At 35.7% G+C, this 25517-nt stretch overlaps 1 protein-coding gene across 2 annotated transcripts in view; it reads right to left on the reverse strand.

Moving 5' to 3' along the window:
- RNF180 (ring finger protein 180) overlaps positions 1 to 25517 on the reverse strand; it is a 175815-nt gene that overhangs the window by 39606 nt on the left and 110692 nt on the right. For both annotated transcript variants that reach the window (XM_027863505.1, XM_027863506.1), the window contains exon 4: positions 13927 to 14152. In XM_027863505.1, the coding sequence (XP_027719306.1) occupies positions 13927 to 14152 (226 nt within the window). The remainder of the gene's footprint in view (positions 1 to 13926; positions 14153 to 25517) is intronic.

Consider the following 25517-nt stretch of genomic DNA (forward strand, 5'->3'; position numbering starts at 1 on the left):
AAAAGGTAGGAAGGTGGTAGTAGTGAGCACACAAGTGATAAGGGCTTCACCTGTGAGAAGTAATCATATTGACTGCTTCACCTGTGAGAGGTAATCATACTTTCAAAAAATCTATAAAAATTAAAATATGGTTAAACTCAATTCATATTTTCCAGTGTTCGTATACTTTTTACTCTGGACTGATGCCATTGTTTATAACATTAAAAAAAAAAGGGAACAGATTCCTAAGTTTCAGTTTACAAAAAAGCAACCATCTTCTTATTCTTGGTTGTTGTCCTTCACTCTTGAAGAGGACCAAAATGACATCACTACATTGGGGTCAAGGTAGAGTGTGTTCATCTGTGGTTTATTAGACCAATACGAGCTCAAAAGGCTCTGCAGCAGGTCAGGCACAAAGAGTCCAAATGAACATCTGGAGTGGAGATGTCTCTAAATTTGGGTATCTCACTTTTCTTTTAAGCTACTGAAACTCTGTTTTCCTCATAGAGCACACGTACCTTCTTTGATGTGGGCACGCCATGCGGGACGGTCGCATGCCAGTGTCTCCCATGTCTCCCAAATGATTCCAAGGTTCTTCAGAGAGACCTTGAGTGTCCTTATATCATTTCTCCTGACCTCCATGTGAGCACTTGTCTTGGGTGAGTTGTCCATAAAATAGTCTTTTAGGCAAACTTACTTTTGTCATTCAAAGAATGTGACCAGCCTATCAGAGTTATTATCTTCCTATTCTAATTGCTCCTTCAATGACTCTTCTTTCCCACAAACACAACAGCATTTTTTGATTTCTTTTCAAGAGGTCTGTAGTCAGTGCTATCTCATTTACTCCTATGGCTTCAACTAGATTTATGCGGATGACTCTCAAATTTCTGTCACCATACTTAACCTCCCTTCCAAACTCTTCTAATCTAGAATTCCCTATTTCTCAAATGTGTCTAACCATTTTAAGAAACAAGTGCCCCAAATTCTACCCATTTTACCAGACAAGTCAAATACCCATTTTCATCCCCCCCCCCAAATTCTCCCTTGACATCCCAGCTGCACATGACCTTTTTCTCCTCCAAACTTGCTGTATCATACTTTATGATTATTTGCAGACAGTATGTGGCTTGGCTTCCCTACTATATGGTAAATTCCTTAAAGGCTAGAACCATGTAAGTTGTTTTTATATCCATTACAGTACCTTACATAATGTTTTGTACATAGAAAATATTTAAAGCAACTTGTTGAATGTTGACTAAATAAAATGGAAAAAAACAAAAATGCCATGCAAATGAAATGAAGCAGAATGTGATACAGTGAAAAGAAAACTGGATTTGAAGTATGAGGTCTTCACTACAAATCCTAGTTCTGCTCCCTAATAACCTGTATGACTTTGGGTCACATATATGATGAGTCACATCAACTTGCTAGATGTCACTTTTTTTCCATTGATAAAATGAGAAAGTTGGATTAGATGAACTCTTAGGTCCCTTCTGGCTCTTGAAAGGTGATCCTATGAACTTAATTTAAATGTTTAAACTGAAAATCTAACAATCCTAATTCTAGATCCATAAACCAGTGATTGAAGTACAAAGTAAGATGAACCTGGGAATGATTTGTAAAGTTAATGTATTTTTTTAAGGCAATTGGGGTTAAGTGATTTGCCTAGGGTCACACAGCTAGTAAGTGTCAAGTGTTTGGTCTGAGGCCAGATTTGAACTCAGGTCTTTCTGACTTCAGGGCTGGTGCTCTATCCACTGCACCACCTAGCTGCCCCCTAGTTAATGTATTTTTACAGTTGTGCATTGTAGCACTGTCAGCTTAGGTTAAAAAGACAGTCTGTCAAGGCAAAAAAAAAAATCAAAGTTATTAGTAGATACTATGACAGGAATTTGGGTAAGGGTCTACAACTTAAAAGTACTGGCAAAAGTTTTATTTTAAACTTCCAGGCCAAATTCTGAAATTTGTCTGCAGATGACAAAGCACATTGCTAGCTTCTCAATGATTAAACATATCTTTTGTTTGCTTAGTTAAAATCCAGTATTGCCCATGAAATCAAATCAATAAGCATTTATTAAGCACTACTCTGTGTCCAGGCACTGTGCTAAGTGTTGGGGATACAAAGAAAAGGGATACAAAATAGTTCCTGCTCTCAAGGAGCTGACAGTTTAATGAGGGAGATAAAATACAAACAATTGTGTACAAATAATATGTATACAGGATAAACTGGAGAAATCTCAGAGGCAAAGGTGTGTGAGGATAGTTAAAATGACTAGTTTTGATAATGCATAGTATTTAACTTGGTGACTACCTAATCTGACTTTCTTACTACAGTTGGAAAGTAAGGCCTAGGGAAGTTAAATGACTTGCTCAAGCTAATAAGTATCAGAGGAATTGACTATTATCTATTTTTAAAGGAGAATTTAAAGGTAAAACATTGTTCAGTCATCTCAGTTGCGTCCAACTCTTCCTGGGCCCATTTTAGGGTTTTCTTGGCAAAGACACTGGAGTGTTTTGCCATTTCCTTCTCCTAGTCATTGTACAGATCAGGAACTGAGGAAAACAGTGTTAAGTGACTTGCCCAGGGTCACACAGCTAGTAAGTGCCTGAGATCAGATTTGACCTCAGGAAGATGAGTCTTCTTGATTCCAAGACAAGTGCTTTATCCACGGTGCCACCTAGCTACTCCCAAAGGTAAAACATTACCATGTGCAACATTTCTAAGTCTCCTAGCACCAAGGAAAACAATATGCTTTTCAACAATTTAGTGAATTCTTATTATACCTTGTAAGATGAGGAGGGTTAGATTATAGGCATTAGGAATCTTAATTAAGACTACTTAATTAATGAGACGAAGGCAAAAACAGGAGTTGCATGAAGACTTTCCTCTGAGTCTTTTACTAACGTTCACCACAGAATCTCGTGTTATTTTAAGATTTGGGTGGTCCAAATTGCTCAGTTACATCTGAAAATCAGGGCCTTGTGTGTGGTAGTAGAAAGCACTCTGAACTAAGGAGTTCTACCACTAACTTAGTTTAGAAATACCGGCCTCACATCTTAATAAACCAGTAAGTATTACACCAAACACTGGCCTTGAAGTTAGAGGCCCTTGACTCTAATCCCAGTTCTACTAAATCAGCCATGTGATCTGGGAGAATCTCTTCAACTCACTATTGTTCAGTTTCTGCATCTGTAAAGAGTTTGGAACAGGTAGTTTTTATGGTCCCTTCCATGCCCACAATTCTATGGTTTTTATAATCTCTAAATTGCTATATATGTATAAACCTTCATTGGGTCAAAAACATAGTATGAGTACTTAAGCAAAGTGTATATGGGTTACCATCTGCCAGTGGCTGTGAGCCTTCATTATAACAGTTAGGAAAGAGAACTGCAGGGTAGCCACCATTTCCTAGGTTAGGGCTAGGGAGCAGAGCCCTAGTTCTGGCTCTGGTTGTTAATATTATGTTGTGATTCTAAATCTTCAGTTATGTTTGATTCTTCTACAGCTTTATAGACACTGTCCAAAGTAGGTGCTCATAGAATGCTGCTTCTGTTATATGGCTACATTTGAGCAAAAAACCACAGACTAGAGGGCACTCAAAGGTTAGCTAGGTGGCACAGTGGATAGAGTGCCAGGTCTGGAGTCAGGAAGACCTGAGTTCAAATCTGGCCTTAAACATTTACTAGCTGTGTGACCTGGGCAAGACACTTAACCCTCTTTGCCTTAGTTTCCTCATCTGTAAAATTAGCTAGAGAAGGAAGCAGCAAATCACTCTAGTATCTCTGCCAAGAAAACTACAAATGGGATCACAAAGAGTCGGACATAACTGAAATGACTGAACAACAACGTCTTTGAATGCCATGTATATGTGTGTGTGTGTGTGTGTGTGTACCTGAGTTCAAATCTGGCTTTAGAAACTTACTAGTTATGAGACCTTGGCCAAGTCACTTAACCTGGTTTCCTCACTTTCCTGAACTGTAAAAGCAGGATGATAATAGCACCTACCTCCCATGGTAGTTTTGGGGATCAAATGAGATAATATTTGTAAAATGCTTAGTACAGTACCTGGCACATGTTAGCATTATATAAATGCTAGCCATAGTATCACTACTACTATTACTACTACTACCACTACTACTACTACTACTACTACTACTACTACTACCACCACTACCACCACCACTAAGGATAATAATAACTGTTATTGATACTAATGACAATAGTGATGATGTCAATTACTGTTATTTTCATTATCATTATTTGTCTTTTTTATTATTATTTTTTATTTATTGGGGAGAGGGTTTCCTTCCCTTCCCTCTATCTTTATTAAATAATAGTATTCTGATCCCAGTACCTGGACTCCCTTTAATCAATCCACAGACCCTCAGTTAACCAGATACAGAGACAGTACAAAATGTACAGCATAATAAATGTGTGGATGTTATTGCTTGTATAATAATCATAAATTATGTTTTAAAAAATTATAGGAGCTTTAGGGGATCCCATATTTATTCACAAACCTGAAATGAAATGGTTACACATGAATAAAGAAGTAGTCTGATTATGTATTGTGTATTAATTCCCTAATATTGCCAACATGACAATAGCATAGCCCATGGAATTTTTCCTTGTTAAGAAACAGAGACTAGAAGCCCTAGGTTCTTTCATATCATATTCTTAAAGATACCACATTTCCATTGTAAACACACGGCTATAGTTTAACCTGAATATACCTCTTTCAATACATATTTAACCTGGAGTCCATGGATAAATTTCAGGGATTTCTGAACTTAGATGGAGAAAAAAAAAATCTCACCATTTCCTAACTGAAAAAAACAACAACCCCACAACACAAAAAAGGTTAAGAATCCCTGTTCTATCTAGATTATTTCAGTGTTGGAAAAATGAATTAAATTTCACAGTGACTTTAGTTTAATGCTTAAATATTGGCAGTCATGATTTAAAATGAGATTAGCATCATTAAAAACATAAAGAACTGCTATCTTGTGTGATTCTAATGATATGCTACTCTATTCTAAAAATGAAAAATATCTTAGCACCCACTCACAAGGTTGTTGTGAGGATTAAATGAGATAATATTTGTAAAAAGCACTTAGCACAGTGCCTTATGCATAGTAGGTGCTATATAAATGCTTATTCTCTTCCCCTCATCTTTAACTTTTCCCTTTTTGATGGTATAGACCTTGTTTTTCCATTTTAAATATTTTAATTATGTTTCAATAGTTTTTTTTCAACCTTTTCCTCCATAAGATGAAGTAGCTACATTATTTTCTTCCATTGCAACCTTTTAAAATCATGTAAGACAGAAGAGGTTATATTTATAAAGTAAATTCATATATAAAAAAGACAGGCCTAAAAAGACCATAATAACAAAGTGTCAACTGATATTGAACACATCTTGGTTGTAAAGTAATTCTGACAGCAGCTTTAAACCTATAATCTCTTAAATATACTTTTCCTTTTATAGTGAACTTGTTCATTATGAATAGCTCTGACATTGGATGATAGGTCTTAGTTCACCAAAACCAAGTTCTATTGTACTTGAAAATTTTAATTAACATTTTTTTCCGAGTTTACTCTGACACCTACGTCAATACTCTCATTAGAGGTGAACTTTCTATGGTGACCCAGAGCACTTCTGATCACAATGAGAAAATTCTGATCAAAGCAAGAGATAAGGTTTCCCTGGCTGTCAGCTGATTCCCACTGACATCAGCTGGTGTTTTTCAGGCAGTCAGAAGAGGAAGATAGAACTCCAAGTGATGTAACTAGATCTATTCGTATTTTTCCCTTGGACCCGCTGTTTTCTATGCTGTGAGATATATAATATTTCATTTGCCAGAGGTGGAATTTGTAAAACCCAATCAGGCCAAGCAAGAAACTTGTATTTTTTCCATAAACATCACAAACAGGTGATTTCCCTGGAGAGACTTTGATGATGTGCTTTAAAACATCTGCGGGTCTAACCATGAACAGAGATATGCTTGCTACTCTCTTTCAATGGGAACTGTGAATCCTCTTTTATAGGTAGTACTTGGTTCAAGGAGATTATGGTATAGTAGATGGCATTTGCAGAAAGGATGCTACAGAATGCCTACTATATAAACCCAGGAATCAGGGCTCCCATCAATCAGGATTAATAGTATAAAATAAGGAAAATGCAAAGTCAACAAGCCTTTCACAGCTGAAACTGAATCTGGTGGACATCATCTTTTAATGCAGCTTTTTGCTTTAGGACTGTCCTGGGAAATGGTCTTCACATCTCAGATTTTTCTGGCCCCACTTATTTTCCTTAATGTGTTGATTTTATTAAATTACCAAGGGCACTGTATCATCTAACATGCTTCCCACTTCATTGTCTTGGCACCTTGGAAAGACTAGAAAATATTTTCATTTAGGGATTTAGAAAATAATGAGGCAAAATCTGCAGGATTTGTTTTGTATAACATGTTAAAAGATCTCCTTTATACGATGATGTGCTCTGTGTTTGAATTACAAACAACTTCATTCACTGATTAATGGCTATCATTTGCTAGGCACAGGAAAGATACCGGTTCCCATATCTTTTATTTTTGTTTCATCAATTCTAAATGATAGTTGTAATATGTGGTAAATTTGTTATATTTACTCCTACAGGAATAACAACTTGAATTACATTGAGGAATAAAGTTAAAAAAAAGACAAATCTAATGGGATTAATTTCTTTTGGCAATTCATTTTGTATTGTCAGCTTTTGTTGCAAAATTGTGTCATATTGTCTTATCTCTGTGTACATAGTTAAGCATAAAACAGAAAGAATGCTGCTCAGCCTACTTCACAAGGATTTGGAGAGGATTTACTAACAAAAAGACACTGCAGATGGCAGGGATATTTTCTCAGGCACGATCTATACTGCTTCTCTATAAATGGTTACTAATGTTGCATCTACTTTTACATGAAGTTAAAAAAAAAAGTGAAAGGGTACCTGCTGCTTTTGGAACTTTGCTATTTATTTCACGTAAGAACTGGGAAAAGACTGATATTTTTCAAGCAATTTAATTTCCACAGAAATGGCACAAAGGAAACAATAAATATGCAACATTCCCTTTCCCACAACACCATTCTTATATTTAGTAGATTATCTGTGACCTCAAATAAGATCTGTGAACTTAAACCTCGCTCAAAAATTGTCAACAACTACCTCTCATAGTTAACTAGTGGAAAAAGTACAAATTCCTTGTTTGACGTTCAAAGCCAAAGGCATTTAAGGTTTGATTCCAACATACTTTTTTAACCTTATCTCTCATTATTTTTCTTTACACAGCTCACATTCCAGGCAAATTGGAATACACTCCAAAAATTTCCTTCTGTGCCTCTGCTTACAGTTTTCCCTCTGCCCGAAACAATCTTACTTTACCCTAGAACAGCTCTAATTATCTTAATTTTCCTAGCCTTCAAACCCCAACCCAATCCCACTTCCCTAATCTCCCCAAATTAGAAGTGATCTCTTCCATCCTTTGAATTAACAAAATAGGTTATACGTTTAATGGTACAATGGTGATAAATTGCATATTAGTGTACATTTGTGTATTATTTGTGTAAGTAAGAGGCAGTGTGGAGTAGTGAGTAGAATGTTGGATTAAGAAATAGGAAGACCTAGGTTCAGATCCCATCTCAGTTGAGACTAGCTGTGTGACCCTGGACAAGTCACTTAAACAGTTTCCTCATCTATAAAGTGAAAGAATTGGATTTGATAGTCCTATGATCCTTTTGCCAGTGGTGTCAAACTCAAATAGAAACGGATCCTTAGAGGCCATATGTTGACTTAGAAAGCCACAAATTATCTAAATTATGTTGTATTTTTATTTACTTTGTTAAATATTTCCCAATTACATTTTAATCTGCTTCTAGCTGGGTCAGGAGTTTGATGCCTCTGCTCTACTAGACTGTAAAATCCTTGAGGAAAAAAGTTTGGATTTTATTCTTTGTATTTATCACAGTACTTAGAATATGGTAATGCTTGAAATAATTTCTTAAATTGGATTTGAGTCTGTATTTAGTTTTTTCTTAATGTAAAGTATATTTCCTAAGTAGGACTTGAATTAGTGAAGATACAGTCGGCAGGAAGTTTAAGTGGACTGAACCTGACACCAAGTTCCTTGTTTTAATCTTCAGTATCTCTTCAAGCTGGTAAATGGAGCTCTCTGAATTTAGAAATGTATAGCTGTTTCTAAAGGATGATCTCTTCAATCTTTTCATAAAGAGAATTATTTATGGGTCTATATTTTAAAAATGTTTCCTTGTGTTTTTTAAAATAACTTATATAAGTGAATTTATCCTGTCTAATTCATTCTAATATATAATCTGTGCATGATAGAATTCAATGTTGCTTTTCTCTTGGGAAGCAGGAAGAGTGTTTGTAATTACTCTGGATTCTCAATAGACCAGGAGGAATCTGAATAGACTTTAGGGCTGGAACACTCTCAGGTAGGAACATGCCTTCTTTGACTTTGGGGCTTTTTCACACACTGATAGGTCTGTTTTGTAACCTATCCTGAATGAGTACTCTTGTTTACTTTCTAAAATCAACTGATCAATCAATCAATATCTATTAAGCATCCGTGTGTCAGTGCTAGAGATAAAAGAATAAATAAAGGAACAATTCCGACTGGCAAGGCGTTTAAATGTTCCTGGGAGATGATAATTATCTACTGAATAAACATAAATAAAAAATACAAATAAAATCCAAGTATTTAAATTACCTCATCGTAGTTTGGGAAAGAAGGGCACTAGCAGCTGGGGGAAGAGGATCAGGAAAGGTACCTGAACTGCATGTTGAAGGGAAGACTCCTAAGAAGTGGAAATGAGGACAGAGTGCATTTTGGTATGAGGGATGGCCAGTAAAAAATGGCGTGGAGATGAGAGATGGAGTGTTATGTGTGAGGAAGAGACTGAAGGCCAATTTAGTTGTGTTACAGTCTGGGGCGGGGGTGGGGGGAGTGTGGAGTGTGTATTCGCAGGGGTGGGGAATCTATATCTTCCAGGTCACATGTGGCCTTCTAGGTCCTTGGATGCAGCCTTCTGACTTGAGTCCAAGTTTTACAGAACAAATCCTTTTACTAAGGATATTTGTTCTGTGAAGTTTGAGTTCAGTCAAAGGGCCTCACCTGAGGACCTAGAGGGCCACATGTGGCTTGGAGGCTGGCAAGTTCTCCCCCCTGGTGTATTGTATGAGGCTGGAAAGGGAAACAAGGGCTAGCTGAATGGCTTTATATTTGATTCTATAGGCAGTAAGGAGTAACTGGAGTTTACCAAGTAGGGGAGTGATATGGACAGATCTGTATTTAAGGAAAATCACTTTGGTAGCTGTATGGAAGATGTATTGGAGTGAGGCAGAATTCAAATCAGGGAGATCAATTGGGAAGCTACTGAAATAATCTAGGCAGGAGAGGACACAGGCATGAACTAAGGTAGTGAGCAGAGATGAGAATTTGCATGAGAAAGATATTGTGTAGATGGAGAGGTAAGATACGGCAACTGACTGGATATGAGGAGTTAAGGAGAGTTAGGAGTCAAAGATTTTGCTGATATTATGAACCTGGAAGAGTATCATGATGGTGCCTACAACATAAATATGAAAATCTGGAAGAGGGGTGGGTTTTGAAGGGAAAGAGAATGTGTGGTTTTGGACTTGTTGAGTGTAAGATGTCTCTGGAATATGCAACCTGAAATGCCCAACAGGCAAAGTAATGTGGACGGAGGCTCAGGGGAGAAACTAGTTCTGGATCTATAGATCTGAGTCATTTGCATATAGATGATATGCTCAGGAGCTGTCAGGGCAGAAAGCATAGACAGAAAAGAAAGTTCAGAGCTGAGCCTTGGGGAATGCCCACAGTTAGGAGGCATCATACAGATGAACAGCAAAGGAGACTGAGGAGTGCTTAGACAGGGAGAAGAACAAGGAGAGAACATTTTCACCAAAATTCAGAGTGAAAGTATGAAAGAGAGTATTGGCAACAGTGTCAAATGCAGCAGAGTAGTCAAGAAGGATAAAGTCTGAGAAAAGACTATTAAAATTGGCAATTAAAAGCTCCTTGGAAACATTGAAAAAAACTGTTTCAGTCGCATGATGAGGTCAGAGGTCTATTGCAAAGGGCTGAGGAGAGCCTGGAAGAAGAAATGGAGGCACTGAGGGCAGGCAGCAGGCAGCTTTTTCAAGAAGATGACTGGGGGGAGGGGAGACAGGGGACAGGAGTGGGGGAGAGAGGGTGAGACATGGGACAAAAGTTTGAGGGAGGGGTAAGATCTAGTGAAGGATTTTTATTTTTCAGGATACAGGATGGAGAACCAGGCAAGTCTGAAGTCAAGGGAGAAAGGGGAGGGGGAAGGGGAGAGAGAAATGAGAAAGAGCTAGACAGAAAGATACAGAGATACAGAGAGAGAACTGAGGATTAAATTAGCTGCAGAGGTTGGAAAGGGTTGTGATCAAGGGCACATGTTGAGAGTAGAGTTGGGAGGTACTTTCAAAATCATTGATTATATGCCATTAAATAAACAGAAGAAAAAACAGGGAGGTTAAGTGGCTTTTACAAAACCAAAGAACTAGTAAGGGGCAGTGTTAGGTCATTTGGTTCTAAATCTGGATTATCTGCTTTTATCTTGCTTAGGATTCTCTATATTATTCAGTGTTTCACTAGAAGAGACTGTCTACTGTCAAATTTTACTGTTAGACTAATGATAAGATCTAAACTTCTGTTAAATTAGGACATATTTAATGTCCTGCTTAATTTTAATCTACTTGCTCTGAATCTCTTATACAATCAACATTAGGTATATATTTTGAAAGGAAGGAAGGAAAGCATTTAAAGGCCTATTATGTACCAGGCACTGTGTTAAGCACTTTACAAATACCAACTCATTTGATCCTCACAACCACCCTGGGAAGTAGGTGCTATTATTATCCCCATTTTACAGATGAGGAAACCAAGGGAGACAGAGGTTAAATAACTTGCTCAGTGCCATAAGAAATGATGAGCAGGTTGATTTTAGAAAAACATGGAAAGACTTGCATGAAATAATGAAGAGTGAAATGAGCAGAACCAAGAGAATATTTTATCCAGTAACAGCAATATTGTTTGAAGAGTAATTGTGAATGATTAAGCTATTCTGAATATTATAAATATTCAAATCAAGGAAGGAAGATGCTATCCACCTCCAGAGAAAGAACTGATAAATAGAAGCATGCATAGTATGGTTTTAAATAAAGTGCAGGGTGAGGAGGGAGGGAGACAGTTCAGAACTTAAAATGTAATAAAAAAATTAAATTTAAAAAAAAATTAAATTAAAAAAAAACTTGCTAAGGATCATGCAACTAGTGTGGTGAGGCTAGATTTGAACTCAGGTCTTCCTGAATCCAGGCCCAGCTCTATATCCACATTGCCATCCAGCTGCCGATCATGAGATAGTTGAAAGAACTGTGGGCTTTAAGTCAGGAAGACCTGGGTTCAAATCCCACTTCTGGTAGCTGTGTAAGCTTCATCAAGTGCTTAGTTTCTACCTAGTCATAGGTGATAGATGCCTTGAGATCTGCCTTGTTGGAGGAAGTTCTCAAACTGATGAAAATGCAGTCCCTTTATGTATTCATGACATTCTCAACTAGAAAATTGATTTCATAAAATCTACTCATTTTGGTTGCCATGATTTATCAGAGCTGTTTGCTAGACATAACTTAAATATGTCATAGAGACGATAAAGTGTAATGGAAGTTTCACTAAGTTTTGGGACACCTACCTTGGACGGGTGCTGCCATGCCTGGTGAGAGCCTAGTACATCTAGCTAGCCCAAAGCCCTGGTTCTGCTTCTCCCACCATTTTTCTCCCATGTCTCCATGCTGCAGCACCTTCTTTTTTTTTAATTAATGAATTTAGTTTTAGTTTTCAACATTCACTTCCATAAGCTTTTGAGTTTTAAATTTTCTCTGCCTCCCTTTCCTCCCCCCTCCCCAAGACAGCATGCAATCTGATATAGGCTCTACATATACATTCCTATTAAACATATTTTCACATTAGTCATGTTGTAAAGAAGAATTAGAACCAAAAAGAGGAACCATAAGAAAGAAGAAACAAAACAAAACAGAAGGGAAAAAAAAGAGCAAATAATACGCTTCGATCTGCATTCCAACTCCATAGTTCTTTCTCTGGATGTGGATAGCATTTTCCATCATGAGACTTTTGGAGATGTCTTAGATCCTTGCATTGCTGAGAAGAGCTAAGTCTAACAAAGTTTGTCATCACACAGTGTGGCTGTTACTATGTACAACGTTCAGAAGAACTCTGCTCACTTCACTCAGTATCAGTCCATACAAGTCTTTCCAGGTTTTTCTAAAGTCTGCTTGCTCATCATTTATTACAGCACAATAGTATTCCATTACATTCCTATACTACAACTTGTTCAGCCATTCCCCAACTGATGGGCATCTTCTCAATTTCTAATTATTTGCCACCACAGAAAAAGCTGCTATAAATATTTTTGTACATGTAGGTTTTTTTCTCATTTTTATGATCTCTTTGGATATAGACCTAGAAGTGGTATTGCTGGATCAAAGGGTATGCACATTTTATAGCCCTTTGGGCATAGTTCCAAATTGCTCTCTAAAATGGCTGGAATAGTTCCACAACTCCAACAACGTATTGGTGTTCCAATTTTCCCACATCTTATCCAACATTGATCACTTCCTGTTTTGTCACGTTAGCCAATGTGTGATGTGATGTGGTACCTCAGAGTTGTTTTGATTTGCATTTCTCTAATCAATAGTGATTTAGAGCATTTTTTTAATATGACTATAGATCCATTTTGCATTTCATAATGCATAATTGCATAATCATCTCTTGTTTGGTCATAGATTCTTCCGTTCTCCATAAATCTGACAGGTAAACTATTTCTTGCTCTCCCAGTTCGCTTATAGTATCAGGCTTTATATCTAAATTGTGTACCCATTTTGACTTTATTTTGGTATACGGTATAAGATTTTGGTGTATGACTAGTTTCCGCCACACTCTTTCCTAGTTTTCCCAGCAGTTTTTGTCAAATAGTGAGTTCTTATCCTAGAAGCTGGGGTCTTTGGATTTATCAAACAGTAGGTTACTATAGTCACTGACTACTGTGTCTTGTGTATCTAACCTATTCCACTGATCCACCACTCTATTTCTTAGCCAGTACCAAGTAGTTTTGATGATTGTGAAGCATCTTTTAAGCAGGATTCAGCAGGGTACATGCCTGGGAACAGCTAAACAATTTAGTGTTGATATTCTTGCAGTAGGGCTGTGTTGAGCTGATTGGTGAGAACCCATTATATCTCCCTGAGTCCAAATTCCTAACCATGCTTCATCACAGACATCATCTGTTTCCTATGCCTCTTTGCTGCTGATTTATGCCTGAGGAGACAATGCTCCCCCTCCTCATTTCTACCTCTTGCTCTGGGAAAAGTAATCAAATCAACAATTTTCATTGTTTCTAGAAAGGAAAGGGGCTCTATATATACTTGAATGTCATTAAATTTAAGTAAAAAGAATTAAATTTTGATTTTTAAAAAGAATTATATTCTCTAGAAAAATGAGCAAGTAGCCTGTATAATAAACAAAGCAACTCAGAATAAGGGAAACTTTATCTTAAAAATAAGAAATACTTTAAATAACTAAACAACTCATGTGATAATGATGACAGTTTAAAAGCAAGCCTATTTGTAATATGTGTACTTGAGTTTGTATATGAGAAATGGATAGTTTAAAATTTTATGTGCTACTCATGTAAAACTCTAAACACTGTGTACTGCTTTCAAGAATTTTTCTTCTCTTACAACTTATAAAATATTTTTAAATTTATAAGTGGGTGCATGTCCATGTATGCTAGAACACTCTTCTAGGGATTAAACAAAAGAAGAAAGTTACCTGTCTGGAAAAAGACTCTAGAAATGATTGTCCGGCACAATGGACAGGGTGTGCTTGTCGGGTTGTCTTTGGCCAGGGTCCGGAGGCAAGGTTCACAGAAGATGTGGTGGCAAGGGTAGCACATATATGGGTTGAAATAAACATCCAGACACACCGCACAGATGTAGCTTTCCTTTTCTTCTGTACATTCATTGTCATCATCTGTACTCACATCATTATTCAAAGTCTATGAAACAAAAACAGAGAGAGGCCAGGTTTTTCAGATCAGCATAAAAGAGGTTTAGAATCACTACAGAAAGTGGAGGTTTCCTGTTATATCAATGAACAGCCTATGTGATTAATGTAGATCTACAGTTTTTCTATAAAATATCAGGAATGGTAGAAATATTTTTACAGAAAAGGGGGAAAAATAAAATAGGACATGAAACTCAGATACCTAAACAAGAAAAAACATCTGGGCAGGATGAAAATGTGCAGGAACACAACTGGAACCAAAAATATGTATGCTCATATTAACACATATGTTTCTATCCAAACTAATGACATTTTGTTCAACAAATCTTAGAAATCATGAGTTTAACATTAAAACTTTCTTTTAATATAGCTGGAGCCTATTCAGATTAGTTGACTGTCACACAGGTGTGTTGACACAGCACTTTGTTTTGCATCTCTATGACACTTAAAATGAACTAGTGTGTAGTCACATATTGTATTTGTCTCTTACCCATCTTCTATACTCTAACCTCTAGGAGTATTAGGATACTGTGCTTTATTTAAACTTTGTGTCTCTCTCAGTGCCTAACATCAGTTGCTTAACACTTTTAAAATATAAATTAAATTAGAAGTTTGGCCACCCAAATAAGATCACACCTCCTGTCCTATAAAGCACTTCTACTTTATAGTTGCATGTCCAGAAGGGGACTGAGAGCATATGAGACAGTGGCAGCAAACACTGCATGGTTTTTTTTTTGTCTGGAAGCTATGCTGCTAGTATGTCATCAGATGTGAGAAGCTATGATCTTTTTGAGCCTTTTCCCTAGGTTAAGTGGCTTGTCATGTTCAGAATGTTTCAGCAATGACATGCATTTTTGCCCTAGCCAGGTAAAATACAAAATTCAGGTTGTTTGAAGACTGTTCTTACCCTCCAGACCCATATGTTGGAGACAAATGGAGATGAATGGAGAATAAGCCAAAATTTTAGTATGTTTTGGTCATAATTGTCTATGTAGTTATTTGAAATGCAAGGGAGGAAAAAGGTACAACTGTAATGAGCTTCAGGACAGAGACCAAAAAAAATTAGTATGCTCTTACAGGTCTTGAGTAAAATTTTAATTATTTAGCAGCTGATTATTCAGTTTGTGATTTATCCAAGTGCTTTTTTTCCTTTTCTTTGGTTATCTATTTATTCCTCTCCCTCCCCTCCCCCCTTTATCAGTAGCACTCTTTATCAGGTGTATCAATGTTAAGGAGCAAAAAGAAAACCACAAATTGTACCATTTATCAAATCACTGGCTGAGAAGGAGGATTTTTTGTATATGCCAATTATAATCCAGGATATCCAAATCCAAATTACCCAGGATATCCATTAGCCCTGACAATAATAGCTCATTGTACTTTTCAGAGAACATTAATGGGTATATTTGGAACCTTGGTGGAAGTTCATTTGTTGAAATCAGAGATTTAAAAGGAGTTTCAAAAAGTCATTTTTTCACATAGCTCTGTACCTAGGCAAAAATGCAATTTGAAACATCTGCAAAGGACAACTCTCTATTCAAGACAAATCTAAAATATTTGGATCTCTAAAATATTTATAAGCTGGTCAACATAAAGATGTAGTGAATCAGATCTCTCAAAATTTCTTGGCCATAAAAAACCATTTTAGCCAAAAATGTATGAGTATGGCAGAATGGAAGTTAGATTAGTCAGCAGTCTAAGGCACAAACTATGGACAATATACACTTCAAGACACATAGAAAAATGGAAATCTAAATCTTGCTAGTCCAGGGAAATAAATGCCAGAAGAAAAAAATCAGCCCTGTACAGATCTGGTGACTTAACTTGCCTAAACTGGGAATATTTAATAAAGATTATCACAATTAATAACTAAGTTCAGATAAATTAGCTAGCCTAAACTATGACTGTTTAGTAAAAATCATTTTTCATTAGTAATGATAAAGATGATTGGATAATGTTGGAGGTTAAGGTCCTTGGCTTTTTCCTTGACTTTCAGAATAAACAAGTTTGCAAACCCAAGCAAGTCTTTTAATGGAGGCTCAGCTTCAGCTTTCCTTTGTGATTATGTGGGAGTGTGTAAGCGCATGTATGTATGTGTGTGTGTGTGTGTGTGTGTGTGCTGTCAGCATAAAGAAATAATAAGAGACTAGTTTCTGCTTGTTTAACAACAATTACATTAGTGGAAAATTCAAGTGTAGCACATGTATCTCTGCCTATATATTTCCTATTTGCTAAGAAATTAAGTGACCATACATATTTATATCTATCTATTTTTGTTCCTTGTTTCTTCAACAAGCATTTACTAATCATCTACTATTGGCCAGGCACTGTGCAAAGCACTGGGGATACAAAGTCAAAAATGATAGTCTCTACCTTCTAGGAGCTTATATTCTATTGGAGGGAAACAATACATACATAGATAGGTAAAAATGAAATCCAGGTTATCAAGGACCATATGAAAAATACCCAAAGTCACCAATAAGAGAAATGTAAAATAAAATAACTCTGAGATCCAACTCACACTTGCAAGATTGAGAAAGATGACAAAAATGGAAAATGGCAATTGTTGGAAGGACTATGGGAGGCCAGGCAGAGTAATGAATATACTGTTGGTGAATTTGCTAAGTAGTCCAGATGTTCTAGAAAGCAGTTTGGAACTATAACTCCAAAATCACTAAACTGTGGATGCAACAACACCATCTTCCCCACAACTTAAGAGTCTAAAAGAGTTGTCTAGACAACTGAGAATGACTTGCCCAGGGTCACCCAGCCAGTAACCTGGGACTTTCTGAATCTGTCTTCCTGTGTTCAAGGTCACTTTTTCTCCAATACACCACAATATCATTCATATTATCATGGCAAACCAATGAAATCACAGGTCCAAACCCTAACTTTAACAAGGTTTTTAAACTATCATTATAATGAAAGAGAGGGACCAGCCAGGGGAGCTTGGGGACTATAGCTAGGACTGCAAAGTAATTAACTAGCAAATATTTCTTGTTACACTTGATTTTTATGTTTGAATTGTTTCAATCCTAGAATAGTTACTGAGTGCCTACTCTGTGTAAGGTACTGGGTTAGATGATGTGAAAGGTATAAAGCTGAGCAGGACATAATTCTGTCCTCAAAGAACTTAGAAAGAACAACATAAGAGAAACATAACATGTACAAAAGAAACAAGTATAACACAAGGCTGGATCCTGTATGTTTTGTAAGAGTGATAAAAACTGTTAATACAGAAATTCAGAGGAGAGATTTCTTTTGGCTGGAGTGGTCCAAAGAAGGCAGTAACATTTGATTTGGGAAAAACATAAATAGGCAAATGACAGGAGATGAGGGCATTGAAGAGAAGCACAATCAAAGGATTATGGGATCTTGATGTGGGAGGGGCCTCAGAGATCATCAATTTTTTATTTTATCCTATATGTGAAAAAATTCAGGTTCAAAGAGGGGAAGTAATAGACATGCTCAAGGTCACACAAGGTTGTGAGAGTCCAGGATTTGAACCCAATTTTTTTGCTTCAAATTCAGTGCTTTTTTTTCACTACAGCATGCTTTTTTGGATCATTAGCAAGTACACCACTCCTTTGCAATGAATAAACAGACTTTGTGAGAAGTAAAGGCCAGATAAAGGATCAAAATCAATTGTGTGGGGGCAGAAAAGGGCAAGAAATGTTCAATCAACAGCAAAGACCTCCTTTTATCTGGACTATAGGGTATGCTTGGAATATAGCTGGAAATTATCTTGGAAAAGTCAGGTCAGATTGGGGAGTCCTTGAATAATATAAAACATTAAAATGTATTCAGAGGAAATATTTAGAAAATAACATTACCAAATTAAGGTAAATTATGAAAATTTCTAGAAATACCAACCTAACCAACATTAATAATGAAGGCTTCAGCATAAGAGTCCAGGAAATGAAATCAATTTCAGAGCTTACATTTCACAAAAGACAAATTCTTCTGGATGTCAAATCTCTTTCAAGTCAGCCCTTTATTGTATAAAATGAGACTATGGAAGGCAATAAAGGATTAGTACACAAAAAAATTAGGGCAAATATTACTATGTAGGGGGTAAAGATATTCTATCTTTTCATTATGATTCTGATGGCCTTGAACCATTTAAACATTTAAAAATTCATTTGACTAGAGATGATAGATTAATCATAAACATTTATTAAGTGCCCAATATATATGCTAGGCACTATGTGAAGTGCTGGGGATATAAAAAGAGGCAAAAGACAGTCCTTGCCTTCTAATGAGACAACATGCAAACACACACACACACACACACACACACACACACACGCGCACACACACGTACAGAGTTATATACAGAACAAATAGGAAATAATTGACAGAAGGCACTAAAATTAAGAGGAGTTAGGGAAGTCTTCCTGTAGAAGGCAAGATTTTAGTTGGGACTTAAAGGAAGCTAGGCAAGTCAGTAGTTAGAGCGGAGGAGGGAGAGCACTCCAGGCATGGGGAACAGTGAGAGAAAATGCCAAGAGTTGAGAGATGGAGTATCTTGTTTGTGGAACAGCCAGAAGACCAATGCCACTGGATGGAAGAGTATGTGTTGGGGTGTAAGAAGACTGGAAAGGTAGGAGGAGCCTAGATTTTGAAATCTGACTGAAAAAAATTTATGAGTAAATTTTTTAAGTTCAAACTTACATATCCCTATCTTACTTGAACTCAGAAATTCTTTTATCAATTTTGACTGCAGCTCTCCATTGAGCCTCCATTAGTTTCTGGGAATAGCTTATCTAGGTTCAGTTTCCATATAGTTTATAGGCACCATTTGCTTATAGATTACACATGTTATAGCAGAATTAAATGGAAAGCAAATCTAATTTCGATTCATTATTTTCTGTCAATATTTTTACCAATGATTTGGTTGAAGGTATGGACAGTATACCTAGCAAAGGTGAAGATGACATAGTTATCAATAGCAGTTATCCTGCTAAATGAAAGAATTACAATCCCAAAATATCTCTATTGGATTGAATGGTGGGATGAATCTAGTCACACAGAATCTACTTTAACAGATCAATGATATCCTTGGTGTGGATACTACCCTCACTGGTGATGGTAAATCACCCATGGATCCTCATTTTGTGTGATTCTTATATACTTCTTTCCATAAATACCCCTTCAGTGATCCTTTCAAAGAGCTGAAGAACTGCCTCTGATTAAAAAACTCAATTTTCTTGGAATCTCTAATCCATCAGGTAGCTGCATATACTTTGAGAAATTTAAAGTATGATTTAATGACTACTATAAATGACATCAATATCATATGAAAAACTCCCAAATGACAAATAAGGATCAAGATGCAATAAGAAAAGAGAGGCATGTAAATATTTCTCTCTCTTATTTGGTCATAAACCTTTCCCTTTTCCATAGATCTTAAAGGTACATTTTTCCATGCTTACCTAACGTACTTATAATATCACCCTTAGGATGCCCATTGATGATTTGTTCAATTTCTTTTTCTAAGAGTTATTTAGTATTCTATTTCCTCTTCTATTTATCTTGGGAATTTATATTTTTGTAAACATTCATCTACTTCAATTAGATTGCCATATTTGTTGGCACAGAGTTGGGCAAAATAGCTCCTAATAACTGCTTTCATTTTTTCTTTATTGATGGGGTATTCACACTTTTCATTTTTGATACTGGTAATTTGGTTTTCTCCTTTCTTTTTTTAAAATCAAATTAACCAATGGTCTATTTTTTTTTCCTTAAAACCAGATCCTAATTTTATTTATTAGTTCAATGTTTTTCTTACTTTCAATTTTTATTCATCTCTCCTTTGATTTTCAGGATTTCCAGTTTGGTGTTTAATTGGACATTAAAAAATTTTTTTTAGTTACATGCTCAATTCGTTGATCTGTCCTTTGTCTATTTTATTGATATAAGCATTTAGAGATACAAATTTCCCCTAAATATTGCTTTGGCTGAATCCCATAAATTTTGGTATTTTGTCTCATTGTTCTTTAATGAAATTATTGGTTGTTTCTGTGACTGCTTCTTTGACCTACTCATTCTTTAGGATTATTTAGTTTCCAATTAATTTTTAATTAATGTTTCTACTACCCTCTAGTAAATGTAATTTTTATTGCTTTATCATCTGAAAAGGATGCATTTAATATTTCTGCACTTTGTTGTGAGATTTTTATGTCCTAATACATGGCCAGTTTTTGTGAAGGTGCCACGCATAGCTAAGAAAAAGGTATATTTCTTTCTATTTCCATTCAGTTTTCTCCACAGGTCTATCATATCTAACTTTTCTAAAATTCTATTCATCTCCTTAACTTCTTTCTTGCTTATTTAATGATTAGATTTATCTAGCTCTGAGAAGGCAAAGTTGAGGTTCTCCATCAGTATAGTTTTGCTATCTATTTCTTCCTATAACTCATTTAACTTTTCTTTTATTAAGAATCTGGATGCTGTGTCATTTGGTGCATATATGTTTAGTATTGATATTACTTCATTGTCTATGATATCTTTTAGTAAGACACAGTTTCCTGGCTTATCCCTTTTAACTAGGTCTATTTTTGCTTTTGCTTTGTCTGAGATCATGGTTGCTATACCTGCTTTTTTTTTTTTTAATCTCAGCTAAAGCATAACAGATTCTGCTGTAGCCCCTTATTTTACCTCTTTGTGAGTCTCTGTTTCAAGCGTATTTCTTCTAAACAACATATTGCTGAATTCTGGTTCCTGAACCACTTTGCTATCTGCTTCCTTGTTATGGGTGAATTCATTCCATTCACATTCACAGTTATGATTACTAACTGTACATTTCCCTCCATTCTGTTTTTTTTTCTGTATTCTTTCTCTCTTTTTACCCTGTCCCTCTTCTAAAGTCTGTTTTGCTTCTGATTACTGCCTTCTTTTTTTCTGCTTTATCTTTAAGTCCTTCCCCTCCCCCCTTTTCTCCTTTCCCTTTCCCTTCCTACTTCCTTGTTGGATAAGATAGATTTTTAGCATCAATTAAGTATGTGTATAAACACACATATACATATATATCTATATACATATACATACATATGTATTTTCCCTTTTTAAACCAATTTAGATGTGAGTTTCAAGCATTGCCTCTCCCCCTCCCCCATTTTCCCCTACACTATAAGAATTCTTTCTTGTAATCTTCATTTACATGAGATAATTTCCCCCATTCTTCCTCTCCCTTCCCTTTTCCCAGGGCACCCCTCATTTTTGCCTATCCACATTTTATTACATCATTTCAACATAGTCAACTCATCCTTATGCCCTCTTTCTATGTTCAATCTTTCTAACTTCCCTAATAATGATAAAGTTCTTAGAATTTATGTATAGCATTTTTCCATATAGAAAAGTAAACAATTTAACCTTACTGAGTTTCTAATGATTTCTCTTTCATATTTACTTTTTTAATGCTTTTCTTGAGTCTTGTATTTAAAGTTCAATTTTCTATTTGGCTCTGGTCTTTTTATTAGAAATACCTGAAAGACCTCTATTTCATTAAATACCATTTTTTTCCCTTGAAGGATTCCATTCAGTTTTGCTGGGTAGGTTATTCCTACCCAAGACAGGCAATCCCAATAAAGGACCTTTTTTCGCATCACAATTCAGAGTGCAAGTCCTTTGAGTAGAATTTGATTTCTTTATGATATTATGCATATTTATATCTACCATAAAAATAATGAGTTCTTGGTATATATTATTAAATTTCTTAAGAAGACATGTCAGAATGACCTTTGGTGTACTTATAATGCAAATTTTAATTCTTATCTACTAGCATGCCAAAAACTCTGTTTTTTACTGTCTACTGGTCAACAATTTTATTAATGATTTGATGGATGATAGAAGTTACATAATAAAACAGCTGATTTCAGACACTGTACAGACTCTCATGTCGAATAGAGATTTATTCTGTATAGCTCCAAAAGGCAGGACCAATGAATAGAAGCTAACAGGAAGACAGGTTTTGGCTAAATATGAAAAAAAACCCAGAAATTCTGAGTTGCCAAACAATATAAAAGATTGTTTTATAAAATAGCAATTTCCTTATCGTTAGATTCATAGAATGGTAGTGTTGGACAGGACAAGAGAGGTCATCTGCTCCAATCTCTTATTCTTAGTATGAGGGACTAATTTTAAGATGCTGGAAAGGTAATTAGTCTCTCCTGTCCATTCCCTACTACCTAACAGAAACTGCTCTTTAAATGGCTGGTTAGTTTGTCAGCATACCAGACAAGTGAAAAGATGAACCATGAAGAAATTTATACATCTTTGCAAAAGTAATTGAGCAATATAGGTACAGCTGACCAGGTTTCAGGTGAAGAAAGGGAGCTAAATGCACAACTTTTATGATTTTCTCAGATGCTTCTAGGTGAGAAATATATTTTTATTCAGGTCTAGAGGTTGAATCCTATGTCAACCTCTGGCAGCCATGTAAGTATAAACTTTCACATATTAGCTTGTGAGATGGCAACAGGATGACAGTGGCATTTGGCTTTCTGATTACATGGAGAAAACAAAAAAACCCTACCCCATCTCTGACATATATTAGTGATAGTTGCATCATTAATTTTCCTTCTTCTAAAGCTCTGGGATAGGGTCTGTAGAACTTTTTATCGTTATATTCTTAGAACTGAAGGGATATAAAACAACTCTCTTCCAGCTCAGATGATCATTATCTGTAGGTTATAACTCTTAGGGAGATAGAAAAAAGGCCTTTTCAGTAGCTTAGGAATGCAAAGAAAAATAACAGAACTATTAATAAAAATAACTACTATTTAAGCATACACAAAGAAATAGCCAAAAAAAAGTTCTAAATAATGCATGTGTGTGTCATTTTCTAAATCATTTTCACATCTTTGGAAAAATTATACTCTCATAAAATATTTAATTAAACACTTGAGGAGAATTATTTTTAAAACATCAATTTATATTTCATCGAAGTGGCAGAAAATACTATAACTATTGCTCTGTTATTGGTGAGTTTTATTTAAAGAATCAGACAACTTTTTAAAGGACTTGTAATGTTAATATCATTACATATAAAACAGAAAAGGAGAGGCAGCATGATTTAATAGAAAGAGGTTTAGATTCAGGGTCAGGAAAGACATGAATCTAAATCCCAAAGTAGAAACTTAATATTAAGCTATATGACTATGGAGAGGAAACAACTCCTCTGACCCTCAGTTTCCTCATCTGTAAGAACTGGATGATGATTGTTGCAGATCATAAGATTAAAGATACAGATTTGGAAGGGCCTTTAGTGGTCATCTAGTCCAACTCCCTTGTTTTATAGACAAGAAAACTGAAGCCCAGAGCAGTTAAGTAACTTGTCCAAGGTTATACAGGTAGCAAGGGGAAGAACTGGGATTTGCCAGTCAGTCCTCTGACTCTAAATCCACCCCTGATTTGTGAAGGATTTCGAGATCAGCTCTCTTTCCTCTACCGCCTCAGGTTGTTGTGAGGAAAGTGCTTTGTAAAGCTTAAAGTGCTACGTAAAAATGAGTTACTTTTGTTAGTTATTGATATTATTATTATTAATTATTATTATTTATTATAAAAGTAATACAAGGGCATATGTGGATTACATGAAGTGAATTTAAACTCATTAAAAACATTTCATACATTTAAATGAATGTAATGTTCCCCTTGAGGTTAATGCACTCTTACTAGAACAAATGAAAGCTGAATCAATCAATTCATTCAGATGAGCATTTAGATGGTGAGCTCCTGAAGGGTAGGTAATGTCTTTTGTCTTTGTGTTACTAGTGATTATTAGCATACAGCCTGGCACATAGTAGCCATTTAATAAATGATAATTGACATTTGTCAAGTAACCTATTATATGCGAGAAAAAATGCAAAGTGTGCTTTAGTTCTGTTCAGTCTTCTATTGCTTCTTCAGTGACAGTGCTGGAGCAGTGGAAAAGAAGAGCAGAGGGAGTTAAAGAATCATAATATTTTTAGACTCTATAAATTTAACTTGGTAGTTGGAACTATAACTATGCCATCCTTATTCAATGACCAACTAGTGGACATACTACTATATGAACTGAATCATAGCAACTGTTCTGCAAAGACATTTTTTTGCTATTACATAAACTCAGAAGAAGGAAATCATAATTAAATTGAAGAATGGTTCACATAGCCTTCTTGGAGAGAAGAACAAAAGAGCTGGCAAAGTTGATTTTATCACAGACACAAAGACAACAAGAAACATTTTTTTCATAAAACTTTTGGTCATTTTACCTCGTAAAACTGTTATGTATATGTAAAGAGATCACCAAAAAAATAATTGCAGCTTGTGCACCAACATTGGATGCAGTGAATGAGGACAGAGAGAAACTGCATGAACAACTCAACAAAAATCTCCAAATTAAATCAATACATACTTTAATATTTGATAACTTCAGTGTAAAGGTAGGAAATAACATTGATGAAAAATATATCAGAAACCATAGGTCAGGAAAAAGGAATGAGAGGTATGTTATGAACAGTGACCTAGATTATAAACTTGTTTGTAAAATCTTACAAAGAAGTATGATGGATGATTATGTTGGGATTTAAGGACTGAAATGGAGGGAGTACAACCAATAGAAGAAAAATAGAAATGATTTGCCTATATCTAGGATAGCAGAACCACCACCCTTGAACTCTAACATCACAATCCCAGATGTTCTTATGGAGGAAGCATAAATGACAGTAAAGAGAATAAAAATAGGTAAAGTGGCTGATTAAACTAAGTGTACATAGAGATCTGAGCTGGAAGTGATGAACTTGCACAAGTGTTAGCAGAGAGATTTACAGGATATAGGAAGAGAACATAGCAAAGGCTTGGGAAAAATCTTGGACCTCAGTAATAATACAAAAAGGTAAATGAGAACATCAACACTACCAACTTAAACATCTTTTTCATCTATACAAAATTTCCACATATTTAAATAAATACTTATTAAATGTCTATTATGTGCCAGGTATTATGCCAAGGGCTGAAGATACAAAAAAAGGCAAAAGAAAATCTCTGCTCTAAAGAAGTCTGTAGTCCAACATGCAAACAAATATGTACAAATAAGGTATATACAGAATAAACCGGAGATAATCAAAAAGAGTAAAGACATTAGAATTATAGTGGGCTCGGGAAAGGCTTCCTGTACAAGTTGGGATTTTAACTGGAACTTGAAGGAAGTCAAGGAAGCCAGGAGGCAGAGATGAGAAGGAAGAGTATTCCAGGCATGTGGGACTGATGGTGAGGTGGATAGAATAGGTAGTGCTCAGTGAATGATGTCATTTTTTAAAAAAGCAAAATATAAGACAAGGTTCTTAGCTGAAAGTGGTTTGGGATTGCTTTTAAGA

This window comes from Vombatus ursinus, unplaced genomic scaffold (genome assembly GCF_900497805.2).
Source record: "Vombatus ursinus unplaced genomic scaffold, bare-nosed wombat genome assembly UNPS02014772.1, whole genome shotgun sequence".
Lineage (NCBI taxonomy): Eukaryota > Metazoa > Chordata > Mammalia > Diprotodontia > Vombatidae > Vombatus > Vombatus ursinus.